This window comes from Limulus polyphemus, unplaced genomic scaffold (assembly GCF_000517525.1).
Source record: "Limulus polyphemus unplaced genomic scaffold, Limulus_polyphemus-2.1.2 Scaffold1067, whole genome shotgun sequence".
NCBI lineage: Eukaryota > Metazoa > Arthropoda > Merostomata > Xiphosura > Limulidae > Limulus > Limulus polyphemus.
Window position 1 is genome coordinate 87764 of NW_013666677.1, and position 15882 is coordinate 103645.

The 15882-nt window shown below is 33.7% G+C and overlaps 1 protein-coding gene across 9 annotated transcripts in view; it reads right to left on the minus strand.

Moving 5' to 3' along the window:
- Positions 1-2522: 2522 nt before the first annotated feature.
- Positions 2523-15882, minus strand: part of LOC111086402 — a 54200-nt gene continuing 40840 nt past the window's right edge. For 3 of the 9 annotated variants that reach the window (XM_022389076.1, XM_022389077.1, XM_022389078.1), the window contains 2 exons: positions 5630-5722; positions 2523-3893 (listed from right to left, as the gene is read on the minus strand). In XM_022389076.1, coding sequence (XP_022244784.1) covers positions 2592-3854 — 1263 coding nt within the window. In that variant the 5' untranslated portion in view covers positions 3855-3893; positions 5630-5722 and the 3' untranslated portion in view covers positions 2523-2591. The other 6 variants (XM_022389080.1, XM_022389079.1, XM_022389081.1 and 3 more) reach the window with 6 other exon arrangements.

Here is a 15882-nt window from a genome sequence, read left to right on the forward strand (position 1 = left end):
TTTTTTTTTTTTTTTTTTTTTTTTTTTTTTTATTTATTTTTTATTGTGGGTGTGTGGGGGGGGGGGGGGGGGGGTTAAGGGTGCTAACTCTCAATCTGATGGTTGTGGGCTCAAATATCTGTCATCAGACATGCTTGTCCTTTTAGTCAGTTCTACTAGTCATTGGTGTGTGTGTGTGTGTTTTCTTATAGCAAAGCCACATTGGGGTATCTGCCGTGTTCACCGAGGGGAATCGAACCCCCAATTTTAGCATTGTAAATCCGAAGGCTTACCACTGTTCCACTTGGGAGACCTATGCTTTGGTAAAAGGGTAACCCAAGAGTTGGCAGTGGATGGTGTTGACTACCTACCTTCCCGTACTTTTTACCTGTATTTAAGCTGTATTTTGGCAGTGGATGGTGTTGACTACCTACCTTCCCTCTAGTCTATCACTATTAACTCAGGAATGGTTAGTGCAGATAGACCTGACGTAGCTTTGCACGAAATTCCAAACCAAACTTAGAATTGTTGCTTATTGGCCATATGTACATCTGCATTTTAAAGATATTGAAAAGCATCAGTAAACCGAGTGCTTTTTCTTCACCGGGGTAAATGTCAAAAATTATAATTTAGTGAAATAATGGGTCGCACATAATAGCTTGATTCCGCCTCTGCACATTGAGACCAAAAACCAGAAGTCAACATGTTTTCTGAAACAAACAAACTAAGCCTCAAGTTGCCATTATTATTTCATACTAACCAAGCAAACATAGTAATGACTGGCTATATACCTCCTAATATCAGCACTTCTTTTAAATGCAGTCAATCAAGTTGTTTAAGATGAAACATTTAACAGTTCTTCCTCAAAGTCATCAGAAATATCATCAAATTGTTCAAGTAAAACAATAGTTTTCATTTTGCTGACACTGTAGAAGTGTTAACATGTTTTTTCCATGTTATACAACAGGCACCATACAAAAAACTATGCATAATCCCTCTTAACTAAGGGTTTGGTGTTGGATAATTTCAGTATAAACGGCCTCAAAACATCAGTCAGTTATGTAATTACTCCCATCACATACTTAAAGTGTTAGAAAACACGTTCTTTTATTCCCAGTGTGAATATTTATAAAATACAATTACCCTCATGCATAAATTTGTTTAGCATTCTTTTTAATTACTGCATAATTATTCTTAGATTACACAAGAAAAAAACTTTGTTCATAGGTTAAAGAACACTTCTGATAACTTTAAAAGTAACATATAAAATTTACTTTTTCAATTGTTAGACATTATTTTGTGCTTACAAATGACTACTTTGTTTGTTTATATAAAATATATATATATACTGTACCACGCGTGTCAGATTAATCACCCGAGTTCACAAAATGCACACTTACAAAAACTTAACAATAAAATATAGTCTCTGTTTTGGAACACATTATGCATAAAATGGTCATTTTTTCCATATAAAAGTGAGCTTTCAAAATTATAACTACCTTATCATATTAAAAAAAGCTTAATATTAACATAAATGACAAAAACAAGACATTATCAGTGCTTAAATGAAATAAAATAGATAAAAAAATATTTAAAAAAGTACTACACTACTTTAAAATAAGGTATATGGAACTATAAAACAGCTAAAAACTGGCTGAGGAAACAATATACAGCAGATTAAAAATTCCTGAGAAGTACTTCTGGCAGTATACTCAAAATCAGACTTCAGTTGCCAAGATTAAAAATAACATTTCATAGTAAACTGTTTAAACCAGATTTTGAAGAAGTACAAAACAACTGCTAATTATATATACAGTTAAAAAGAGAAAAAACATCCTTTTTTCAAACAGGCTCTACAACCTGATAAAAAAAGAAAGCTTCAGTGACAGGTAGAGTACAGAAGGATTAACGAATTAAAATAAAATGGAAGTACAAACCAAACATCCTGATTACGAGAAAAAAGTTTCTGTTCCAGAGCTTGTAGAAGGGAAACAGTAATGCTGTGCACTAAACTCACAAACTATTCCAAAACAGTTTGATAAAAAAAAAACTTCGAGGAGCCAGATGACAAAAACAGAAGGTGCTTGATACAAGATCATGAAAAGTATAGAGAAGAGAGTTCCAATAAGCCTGATAATCAGAAATAGGTACTCCAGTGATGAATCAGGACAGTTGTTAAGCACAAAGGGCTATCTGTGCTCTGACCGCGTATCAAAACCAGGTTTCTAGCAGTATAAGTCTGCAAACATACCGCTGTACTACTGGGGGGGAGGGGGGGTCAGGTCAGAGAGGATGTGAATCAGTCTCGTGTAGATGTTTCTAAAGAAAAGCTATGATGTCTGAGGTACCTTGAAGCAAGAACATACTAGAACCAGCTTAATCAAGAATAATACAAGGTGTATGAAACAGAAATTATTAGAATTTTCTGACAGGGAAAGAATATACTTCTTGACATGTAATACAAACTTTAAACTTTGACAGCTGAAGACTAGTAATATTTAAATTCATATTCAATTCAATAAAATGCAATATATATATAAATCTATTATTAATAATGAATAACTGTACTGTATACTGATTTTTTCTTCTTCAACAATGGAATTAACTACCAATCAAAAATTAATTTTTCCCACCAATTGCCAAGTAACCAACACTCCAATGTCTGATATGAATGCGGCTGCCGCCATTTCTTGTCTACGATTGTCTCCTCCAATCAGATCACAATCGGTCAGATTAATACGAGTAACAGTTCGTGGCATTTTTTCACCTCCTTCAAGTACTTTTCTAATTTCCTCCAAAAGTGCATGTCGCCATTTGACTCTAATGTTGTCAACAATACTATCAAGCCATTTGTTCTCTTCTAAGTACCGAGAACACTGTAGCATGATTTCCTTCCAGTGCAAATTGATTTGAAGCTCATCTAAATCTACTTGCCAGGTATCTAAGGAGGGCAAACCTTGAAAAGCCATACTCGTCACAGAATTTGCTAAGGGCTGGGATTTCCACTGTTGTCTTTGAACCGGTAAAAGTTGTTCCAAGTTTATTTTAAGGCTACAACATGCTTTCTGAATCATATGCACCATTTGAGGTAAAGTGATTTTGCCATCAAAACAATGAGGAGAGAGGTATTTTGCTAGTACTATTGACACCAAGGTTGCTACTCCAGCTGTTCCAGTCATTTCGGACGTGTATCCCACTTCTGATGGACACAACAATAATGGACAGAGGCTACCACGAGGCCCAGAAGAGAACAAATCCTCATACCAATCAACACGACTTGATTTTATTCGCTTGATGTAGTACTTTATACATAAATTGGAAAATCGTGGCTCTTCCAACCTTAGGTCTCGTTCCTTGGCCTGTCCCAATTCAACAAGCTCTTTCAGTGCAGCATCTTCAAGAGCAAAGTTTTCGCTGGTAAAGTTAATATGAGGTTTGATACGATGATAAAGCCCAATGTCAAAAATCCATCTGCGGTACATCACCGTGGGATTGTATCGTTCATCTCTATCAGCATAAGTGTAACGGAGCATGCCAAGCATACAACGAAACTGCTTAGACTCTGTACGTATCCATTCTTCCCCTGACCCTAAATGGCACGAGTGTAGGGTTTTGGGGTGCTTTGAGCAACAAGAACGAAAGAGTTCAATCAACCAATCTCGAGGATGACTCGCTTCTGGTATTTCTATCCACTGCCACAAACCTTCACACCATGAAAACACATGTCTGAGCCAGAGGCTTGGTGGTGAGGAGATGCTCCGTAGTCGTTTACAAGTCGATCCAAAGTGTAAAAGATCAAAAGGTGAAATAAGAAGAGAACAGATGTGGTATAGAACAGGCTCTGGAAGACTGACCAGCAGGGAGGACTGCTGCATTTTAGAAGTGGCCAAGTATCACCACAAATTTTACTTAATCTGGAAATAAAATACCTTTTATGTAAATTTAAGGTACTTCAACAAATCTAAGAATGTGTTAAGTTATTAGCTTGCTGATCATCTTACTAAGAAAGTTATTTACACTTACTCAGAAATGTGAAATAAGACTTCTTGAAAAAACAACTAAAGATAAAATACAAAAACAATAGTAAGCATAGACTTTTGTTGTCTGCATGGGACAAGATTTTGAAATCATACATATGTTGTAAGTCAATTTACCCTGACATTATTTAGATCACTGGCTTACACATACAGTAAGAATTGTGGGTACATGCATCTTACCGAATATGTTTATCTTATTTTCCATAAATTACCAAAATGAAATAGTTAATACCAGTGAAACACACATTATTGCATGTACAAATTTCTGAACATTCAATAATTATTTTTTTGCTAGTGAATTTAATAATAAATTACTAATGTACAGTAAGCTTAATATCAAGTAACTGAAAATAGTCATCAACAATTGTATTTTACATAAAGTATTTGCATTTAAAAAAAAAAAACAATAGCATCCATACAATAAAGGGTTAAAGAAACTGAAATTTAAGTAAAAATCCAGGTTACATTAAAAAACTTGAGAGTTGATGTCTACTGTGTCTGGCATAGAATATTTTTTAAGAACATTTAATTTCTGAAATGTTTTTTTTGGCAAATTGTAACATTAGTATTTCCATAAAATAACCCAACCCTAATCTAATTATTTTATCACCTATTTCTTCCCAATTCGTATTTTGAATTAATGGAATAACTAATATTTTTCAATAATTTCTAAACATTAAGTAATAAGGTAGGAATTTTTTTCTCCGCCATAAAACAATGTGGGGAAATTATTTCAGTAGGACTAGCCTAAGCCTTGTTAGTCATAGAATTAGAACTTCCATGAGCATAAAGTGAAAAATTTGGTCACAAGATACAAAAGGAATGGGTGCGAATGAAAACCTGAATGTCAAAATAGAATATTCAAAGTCTAACTTGATTATAATATAATGGATATTTCAATAATAAGATATACTAAGAGGCGTAAAACATTGCAAGTACCGTCCGTTTTCAATAGATCACACAACTCCACACGTTTTAAGACGTTAATTTTTCCTGTCTTAGCACAATTAGCATGTTTACATATTTTAGTTTTACAGACTGATACGAAAAAAGTCGTACCCTACCAAAGAATCAGAAATTGTTATCCATCTGCTCAGTTTTCGTCCTGGACACATAATACGTTTTATCTTCAAAAAACAGTGTAGCAGTGCAAGAAAAAAATTGACCTAATTTAACGAGTAACTTTTGTACATTTACATTCTGTACCATCGCCCATTTACAAACGATGGCCTACAGTTGCTACTATAGTCTCATCTTATTAAACAGTTATAAAGAATATATTTCTTTCTTAAGTTAATTACTTTTATTGTTGATGTAAAAAATAAAAGGAATATTTGAAATATAGCTTCAAACCTCTTAAGGCATTATTCACGAACTGTGCCAGTATCACAAGATAAGTACAATATTATTGTAATTGTTGTATTATTCTCCGTGTTTTCCCAGCTGTCAATCGCGACTAGTGCCATCTGTTGTTTTTTACTGTAAATTTCACACTTGAGTAACATTTAAAAATGTGGAAAATAAATAAATAATCCATAAATTCGAAAAGTTTTGGATAAACTCAGACAAACAATTTAACACAATGTGACAATCATATCACAAAAATAACATACCTGTAAACTGTAATAATGATACACAGTAGTATTTCTAGCTGTCTTCTGTAAAACTGACAGGTTCCACAATTCTCGACGAATAAATAAATTTATCTATTGAAACAAAAACAGGTCTAGATTTACATTATATCAAAATCCATTATAATTCGCCCGCTTTAAAGAATATTAATGACCTTAAACCAACTGAGAAAGAGTATATCCAACAACTGGAATGCTTTAGGAAAGTTTACCTTGCAAAAGTACCCGCGTTATCGGGTATTTGGACTTTTTATTTATTATTTTCTTATCTAACTTGCTTTTCTTAATGACGACCATTGACACAAATTTTCTTTTGTAATAATTCTGATGTACAATTGTGTCAAAAAGAAAAAAGACGTCCAAGAATGGTGGGCATCTCAGCCAAAGACATTTCTTAATTGTTAACAATAATGTTATTTTTGTTTTGTTTGTTTTTTAGCGGAAACTAGAATGGGCTATCTACACACTGTTCGAACAATGGATTTTTGAGTTATAATTCACCTAACTTACCTCTGATCCATCGAGGGACTAGTATATTAATAATTAATGGTAATTATGCTCTAATACCTAAATAACACAAAAACGACAAACAATTTTATTATACGCAAATACTAATGTAATACAAATCAAGTTTTCAGTTTTTTACTGTTCATTTCTGTTGTTACGTATTTTGAATTTGAAATAGTCCGAAGCGGATATTTTAGTTAATTTACGCTATTTGCCAATAAGATTGACACACACCGTTTTCGTTTTTCACACAAATACTTTTTAATATATATATACACAACAGTACATATATAATTACCACAAACAAAGTGTTATAAACAACAATTTCACTAACTTACAAACAACATAGAATCTTCTTTCTAGTTCAGAGTCTCCTTGATATCCAGCATGTTAACTTGAAGTTGATGTACGTACAATTGCCGAGAAGCTAGCAAGGTTTGTCAGACACTGAATTGTTGGACCGTCGAAGTAAGATAATATTTTCATAAACCCACTAATGTCCAATGAGAATTCAGTAATACTTTCGGAAAAATACTAACGTCCGATGAGAATCCACGGACGTTCGGTAATTTATAACTGTTCCTAGTCAAATGTCGTAAATTTTCCGGTTGATAAGGGTTAGAAAAAACACGATTTATAGCGTACACGGTTATACCAGGTTCTTAGCCAATTTTTAAAGCTCTCTCTTTTTTTTTTAGCGCGTCGCCTTGACTGTTTTTTTATAGGCGCGAGAAAGATTTTCTTGAAAATTCCGACAACAATACTGAGTTATCTTTAACAGGTTACGGAAATGGATATATTGTTGATTCTTACGTTCACGAATATTCTACAACCTTGGAGAATTGGCGGGAGTTTCGCAGTACGTAACTAACACTACAAGCTAAGTACGTTTTTAAATATAAGCTCAATTCAGACAAACGTTGACATTAAAATAAATATGTAACAAATTCATTACACTGTTGACGTGGCTACAAACAAAACTTACTTACAAACATTATAAATGTGTGTAGTCTAATACAACACATTGCATAATAAAAAATGCATAGTAAACACCTGTATTTTATAAAGCAAGTGTAAATAATAGATGATTATATTTAATTTACTTAAAAATAAACTGTTTGGAGAATACCTCGTTAGAAGATAAATTTTTAAAAACCGTCTACACTGAAAAAAAAAAGATTAGCTAATTATAATACGATGCTTTGAATAGAAACCTTATCTTATCAGAATATCTTAGCTAACTTCCTAAAACTATATAGAGCAAAGAAATGGATCCCAAATTATTTCTTTTTCATTCAGCACCCCCCCAATTTAAGAGTTTGAGAATTTTTGGATGACCCCACAACCTCAACTCTATAATCTACCTATAATATAGGCTTGTGTAATTGTTATAATTCATCATCAATCAACGTTGTCGTTGCGACATAATAGTTGTCAGTTATCAATTTATGTAATTTTATACTATTTTGGAAGAACTAAAATATGCTTAAATTGTGTTAGTAAATGTATTAGTCGTATTTTCTGGCATGAAGCAAAAAGTCGAGGACTGACATAACGTATGCACGTTATGTCGACGAGTTTATCTGTATACAAGTAGCAAAATTAAAGGAATATTCTATAAAATTATTGAAAAGACAGAGCATATTTATCAATCTAACATTCTGTATATTGTTTTGTTTTTTCACTTGTTTGAACCACTTTCATTTAAAGTACCAGTTTACCCTCTTTGCTGGAACTGGTTTCGAAATTAAACACTGTATTAACTTAACAATGAAATTAAAGAATAATTCATAATAACATGTCAACCAAAACAAATTATATCTGCCATATCCAACTCCGACGAAGGTTTTTCCATAATATCAAGAGTTCGGGTGCCATAACTGCACTAATATTAATGAATTATCATTAAGTAAGAAAGTAGGAATAGTGATGAAACGAAATGGCGGCCATAAAAATCACCCGTTTAAAACCACTTTTAAATATCTGAATATTAACAATGAATATTTTAGAGAATTGACTGAGCAAAGCTTATTGTACTTATAAAGCCGCCTAAATCGCTATATACGTGTTTACAGAGTGAACCAATATTTCACTATTTCAACGAATTTTCATTTAAGTAAGTAAGTGACTTATCCTGACAAGAAAAAAAATGAACTTTGTCACTTTAATTTTTTCACAGAGCTCTTCCGTTTGGGGTCTCAATGATTCTTTTTTTCGTACCGAAAAGGACACTAGTATATCTACTAAAACCATCCGTCTGTCACGCTGATATCTCGCCCGTTGCACACCGATCGACAAGCAACTTGTACGAAACGACGGCACTTTCAGTCGCGACAAGCAAGTTTGTCTTTTTAAAATTCTTCCGGTTGCGCATGGTTTGATGGTAGGTAGGTAGAGATCATGATGAGTAATAACATCGAATAGTGGGATTGATCGTCACATTATAACGCTCTCACGGCTGAAAGGGCGAACATGTTCGGTTTGACGGGGATTCGAACCCGCGACCCGAAGATTGCGAGTCAAGCGCCCCCTAACCACCTGGGCCATTTTAGTACGGATCGACAAGGCTTCCAAATAATTCACGCTCAGATAAACCAACTTATTGAATTCCTAAGCGAAAAACCAACCATTCAAAGTATTGGTTATGATATATTATGCGCATATACACTAAGAAGGCCACTAACGTTTCCGGTATAACAATTCAATTATTTTTAAAACAGCAACATCTTCGTCTACTACCTACCTGATCACGTCAGTGGGGCTAGCCCGTACACAGTTCGGGCTGTGCTACAGGGTTTCTCCAGCTTACTTGACTGATCTGTGGGTATCCGCTTTTGATATGCCGATAAATATATACAGATTTGTTTATAAATGGTAAACATATCATGCACGTACTTAAATATCTTTTCAACCCAGCAGATGGCGCTACATATAGATGGATAGACACGCGACAGTTTCTAAAGGAAAAGTATATACTTTATACAGGTATAACATAAAAGTAAACAAAAAAAGACTATTAAAAATTATGAATTTTAAAAATGAAATAGGGATCCTACTACTAAAATAATGAAACAAGAATTAAAACCACAATCACAAATTTATAAAATTTAATCACCACTTTGGCAGCTTCATACACATATCTGTAGGCCAAAGTAAGGATTAAATTTTATAAATTTGTGATTGTGATTTTAATTCTTGTAAAATTTATAGCTATCAGGGATATGACCATACTAAAAGTTTACAGATGTTGTGTCCATTACATGGACATATAAAAAACTGAACAAATATTGCAGCATTTATTTTGTTTTGGATACTTCTTATTCAATGCCATTACGTATAATGGATATCCTCCCTCTTGGAAAATATAAATCCCCGATCTTAACACATCTTTATGACTTGAGTGTATTAATATTTTGCGCCTGAAAGGTGTTTAACATGCCTTTCTCAAAAGCGATTAATTTTTGGTGGCAAGAAGACTAACTACGAAATGCTAAACGATGTCAAAATGTAGTTCTGATACATTCTGTTCCACCTCGACTTGGTTTGTATATTCAAAATAATTTTATATAACGTATTCACCCTCTGTAGACAGACAGACGTGGACAAATTATCAGAAGAATCTTAAGAATCTGTCATGAAATTTTCTATATAAAACTGAAAACACGGTACTGTTATCGCTATATCTCATAATACAACGTGATTTAACACGTCTTAATGGGCGTGTAAATCGGGTAGCACGACGTACCACCCCCTCACTGACCTAGAACACCTGCGGTTCATTATTCTACGTTGTGTAGTTAGTATACGTTTCACTGTTCAGACATTTTAACTATGCATGAATGTAAATATACATCTAGAGACATCTGGTGGTTAAATTGTATTTATAAGCAGGTAGAATAATAATATACAAAATTATTATCATACATCTTCTGAACAATAAGCTGAAACTGAAGTTTCCAGAAAGTTCCAAAGCATATTATGAAATATAAATGTTCTGAATTCCGAAGAAAATATATTTCAGTTGAAAGTTTGGAAATTCATAGAAAAAACAATTCGATTATCTTACTACTGTATTATAAGAATTTTGGGAAATGACTTTTCATCTGTTTTCAATAGATGGCGCGCTAATTCATGTAGAAACTTCACAAATACGAATTATTAAAAGACACAATAGTGCTAACTGTGCTCTGCCCACCACGGGTATCGAAACCCAGTTTCTAGCGTTGTAAGTCCGGGAACGTGCCACTGGGAGGCATTAAAAGACGTTCAGTAAAACAGTATCAGTATGCTCCACGCGAGTTGTATATTAATCAATCGGTAACAAGTTTTCATGGACGTTTTAAATGTCGGTAATATTTACATTAAAAAGTATGTTAACTCTTTCTGGTAATATATTTTTCAGGGTGTTGTTTTACAGTAATAGTAACTGTGATTTAATTTGTTTGATTCAACAACAAAAAATAAAGTTAAATATTCTTGCATTTCAACCTTGAACGAAAAGACTTCAAATAAAGCTAAGCCTACACAGTATATTGCAGTGATCATTGTATTACGGCCGGATACGTGCGTAATATACAAAATTTCGACTTAACAGCTTACTGAGGAATTAAATTATTAAAGCTCATCTTTCATCTACGTTCTCTTTTTTTACATCCCAACACAGTTATTAAAACAATGTCCCATGTTTCGAATGAGAATTGAAATCTCCTTTAGTTTGTCGTTACCCTCTTATACGGGTCTTATGGGAGGCTGTAGCGAATTATATATGATTATAAACCCTACGGTTTTAAATGCTTGTTATTGAAGTTAAAAATAGTCAAAGAAAAGAATAAATTTAGTCTTTTGAATTCTTTTCCTACAATTTGTTAACAGTGTCTAAAAGCATATGCATGTTAACGCATAAGAGACAACTGGTTAGTCTTGAAGTTCGGATTTGTACATGGATTTAACCATCACAATTTTGTATACAGCTGTTAGCATAATTAAAGTTTAAATTAGAACGTTATTGTTGTAATATAACAAAAGTAACATATACATATATAATATATACATACATTTTGCAGTTTTATGTATGACCAAATGTTACATTCTGTAATAATTCAGGTAACGAATTAACATTGGAACATTTATATAATCCTGCTCATTAGTATGGACATTAGTTCTATTAAAATGCATCATAATATACTGATTTTTTTAAACATAAATAGTACAATATAAGCTTGCGGTCTTATAATGCTAAAATCGTGGTTAGATACCCGCGGTGGTCACAGCGCAGATTGGCGTAGTTTTATGCTTAAAAACAAATAAACGTAAAAGTGACAAAAATTTGCATCTACCTCTCTATTCCTCTATAAGAACTTATAACGTATCTGTAACAGAAAAAAAAAATCAATATCTAATTATGTGGTAGTTTGCGTTAAAAAAAGAGTGCCTCATTAGCAAGTTCTCTGTTGGTAAAGCACTCGCCTAGTATGAGAGAGGTATTGGGTTCGAATCCGAGTCGAAGAAATAATATAACTTGACGTTGCCACAACTACATCTAGTATAGTAAATTGTTGGAAGATCTGATCACCTGCTGTACAGATACCTAACAAATAACAGTTGTGACTGTCTAAAGGTTGATTATTATTATTGTTTGATAGTCGATTGGTTTATATCTAAAAAATGGAGGACGGTATAGGTTGTCATAAGATGTTAAAAAAAGATGTACATTTCATAGATGTTTTGCCTTCATTAAGTCTATTTCAAAATTTTAAAGCATATCTATCAGCTGCTCGATCTAATATGTTTGATAACCGTTCATAAAAGATGCATAAAACGAGTTTTGAGATTCGCCTTCTTTAATAACGTATCATTCAGATAAGGTAACCCTACCTACAGAAGAACGTTCTGTATACTAATGACGCAAGAGGGCGCGGCCGTGAACCACCTAGCACGAGGACTCTTTCAAATGATCAGCAGATTTCGGTCCAAAACTTTGAAAGATGGGGGAAGAGTAGTGGGGTGACAAGATCACGCGGCCACGACACGTGATATGACTTTTCACGCTTGTGCATATTACGAGATTACAGCTGTCCTTTTATGGTATTCTCAGCGCATCACACAGTCCAAAAAACAAGACAGCGAGGGAAATACCTTGACTTGTTTAGTCACTCTTGTCAGAGCTCACAGTCTTCACGCTGTTTCAGGAAAAAAAAAAGTAGCACATATTTGCATACACTATTTAATGGAAATATTTGTCTAATATTTCAGTATATCACGTACACTCAACCAGATCACGAATATTTAAAAATTCAGTTTTAAATGAAGAAACAGAAAGATAAATCACAGTGAAAAGGACCAATTAAATATGGAAGTGTTCACTGCTTCATCAGCCATCAATGAGAGATGGTTTTCCCTTTCAAAAGTATTTGGGTAATCGGGTACTTTTTTCTTTTTACTTGGTTTCATGCTCACTCAGAATATCTCACTGTATTTACATATTTATGTTTATCTATTAAAACTTCTTTATTGTCGCTATTTAAAGGTTTGAAGAAATATTACAAAGTATTTGGATGTTAGGCTTAGCTAGGTAACATTACTTGAGGACACTGCACTTGATTAAACCAATTTGGTTTTAGGCTTAGCTAGGTAACATTACTTACGGACACTGCATTTGATTAAACCAATTTGGTTTTGTCGTTTTATTAAAATTATTACGTTTGCAGGCAAAACTGCGCAGATGATTAATTCCAAATTAACAATGTTTTCCAACAACAACAATAATAAAAAGTATTTCCAGTGAGAGCAGGCTTGAGCGGTAAAAAAAATTCAGTTGATTTGAAAAGACCCAAAAGCTCAAGCGCTTTCGAATAGTTGAATATTCTCCAGAAGCAGAAAGACGATAACTCACAAATGAAATAAATGCATATTTTCATAACTTACACTTCTCTTTTGTAATAACCTATTGTAGCCATTAGAGACACTGAGTGAAGTAAAACGGTATTGTTCTTTCAGGTGTTATTATTACTAAATATATTTTAATACATCCTTAGTTTAGTAGTAATATATCCTGCATTTACCAGGTGGCACTGTACTGTCCTAAAGGGGATAAATATTTAATGTGTTTTAGGATCCCTCATATATATATACATGTCCATAGTTGCAACTTGTAAATATGGGGGAAAAGAACCTACATTATTATTCCGACCCAGCTTAGGTTGACGTAGCCTTACAGGGTTGTAGGACAACTGTCCCATCAGCCACAACAAACATTGTAGAAGATTTTCAAAACCGCAGCATGTCGGATTTTATGAGAAGAATAGCTATTAACTTACAGTTCTAGTGTACTTACGTTATACAACTTTGCATTGTTCAACACTTTTTATTTTATTACAATAAGCAAAATTTAATATGAAACCTGTTAGTTTCTCCTATTTAAACTGTTTTAGATAATTCATTCTTTTATGAAATACATGAAATATGTGTTGTTGCTTTTTTCCCCATTTCAGTCATATAATTAATATATGGTTGCAGGGGAAAATTGTCAGGTTACCGCCTTACAAGTAGCGTACAGCTCAACGTCTCCGCTCCACGTTCACAGTGTTATTTTTTTTTATTGCAAAAAGAAAATAAAATCAACATTTTCAACGAAATACGTTATACTCAATTGAAATGTAGAGCTAGGTTGCGTTTTTACACTAGGATATAAAGGTTATTTTGAAATTAAATACGCTACGCTTACACGCTGTCGTTACCACAAGGCCGGTTTTAACAGTTAATACGAGACGAACTGGCTTTGTGATAGCACGTGCAGTTGAAACTCATTGATACCTACAGTAATAATAACAGTCAGCTGCGCATGATGTTTGATTTTATTATTTTATATATACTCCGATAAAGTAAACCATAAAAAAAGAAATATTTATTTCATATATATTTAAATACTTTTCTCAAACTATATTAAAACTTACCAAGTAGTTTTCTGTAGAAGCACGTCAAAAATAAGATTATCGTGCAAAAAATTTCAAAGTTGTCGTGAAATCAGGTCAAAAATCAATGTTAATCGTTTTCGAATATCGCGCGAAATGTTCGCACACACAAATAGGCACAACTTCTCCCATAAGCACAAAATAAGTAATACCTTCTCATTTTTGAAGAGAAATGCCGGAGAGTATTATCGAAGTTAGTCCTCGCATCAGGATTAAAAACAGTGAACATAACCTGAAAGTAAAAACATCTCGGAATGACCCTTATTTGAATACGCCATGCAGTACTGAACAGTTCCACAGAAGTTACAAACTTGAAATTGAAGCAATCCGTGATATTAAAGGTTAGACAGATCGTCTGCCGGCGTGATGTTAAAGTTAAACGGTATAGCTGCTTAGCCTCATTCATGTTTTAGTATAAAGACTGGTATTTTTAAAAGAATGAATGACTTAGAATTAGTTAGATACTAAACACCCGGATCCGTGACCTCAGTTATGGATTATACTCATAACTTCGAACAATGGTTCCACGAAACCATGTGGTTTACAGCGCCCCCTTCAGCACCGCCGAAAGAGAACCGAAAATACAAAAACAAAAAAAAACATACAAGTCTAGTCAATATTTTTTACTGAAAAATTTTTAAAAGTTCTTAGTGAAGGTAAAATAACTTTAAAATTTGTCTACTACAATTCCGTGTCCAAACCAGCTCCCGTCCTCCATCCTTTTGCAACTCTTCATAACTGTTTAACAGATTAGCAGATATTCAATCAACTTACAGAATGGAACACAGTTAGTGATAATACATAGAGAAAGAGAGAGACTCTGGCTAACATTTTCAGAACGTGAACAAACTTGGAACTTTGAAGCTCAGTGTTAAGTCTTTAGGCTTACGTCGCTAAAACTTCGGTTTCAATGCCCATAATGAACAGAGCACAGACTGTTCATCGTGTAACTTTGTGCTTAACAACAACCAAACCAAAAAAACTATAATACGAGCTCAGCATTGTGTGGAGATCACACCCATTGTTTAGAGGGCCGTGGATGGAGTAACTGTGGTTTAGCGGCAAGTCTGAAGGCTTATAACGCTTAAAAATCGGGTTTTGATAGACAGCCCATTTAGTAGCTTTGGGCTTAACGATAAACAAACAAACGTAGATGCCCGAGGTAAATATAAAATACACGGGTTGTGATTTTTACACCGAGGCCTGACGTTTTCTTTGAGTAACATGAACATTTATTATTTGTACAAGCGGAATTCAGTTATAAGAATCTGTTGAGGAAACTTCAATGTGAAATGATTTTTTTTTTTCAGCGTATCATTGATTGTTTTTATTTTAACACGAAGCTGCACAATGGGCAATGTGAGCTGTGCCCATGGCGAGGATCGCTATAGATCTTAGCAATCGTGTCACTTAACCACTAAAGCAATAAGTGTCACAGACCATTTTAGGTTTCTATTCTTTCCTAGGTTTGAAAGTACTTTAAATCCTTTGTGGAGTTTAAGGATTTATCTAAACCCTGCAGATATGTTTATTTTTGTTTTGCTATAAGAAGTATCAATACAAGCTATGGGGTTTATATTTGAAAACACATGAATCCTCCCGGCACGTGGACGTGAAGGTTCAGTTAATGTGTACTGAGGCCAGGAACCTGAAAATTGCCTCAAATTTATATAACTATTCTAACAAAAATATAAACGAATTGAATGTTATTCCAAACCCATAAACAGCGTAATCTTATATATATATATATATATATAT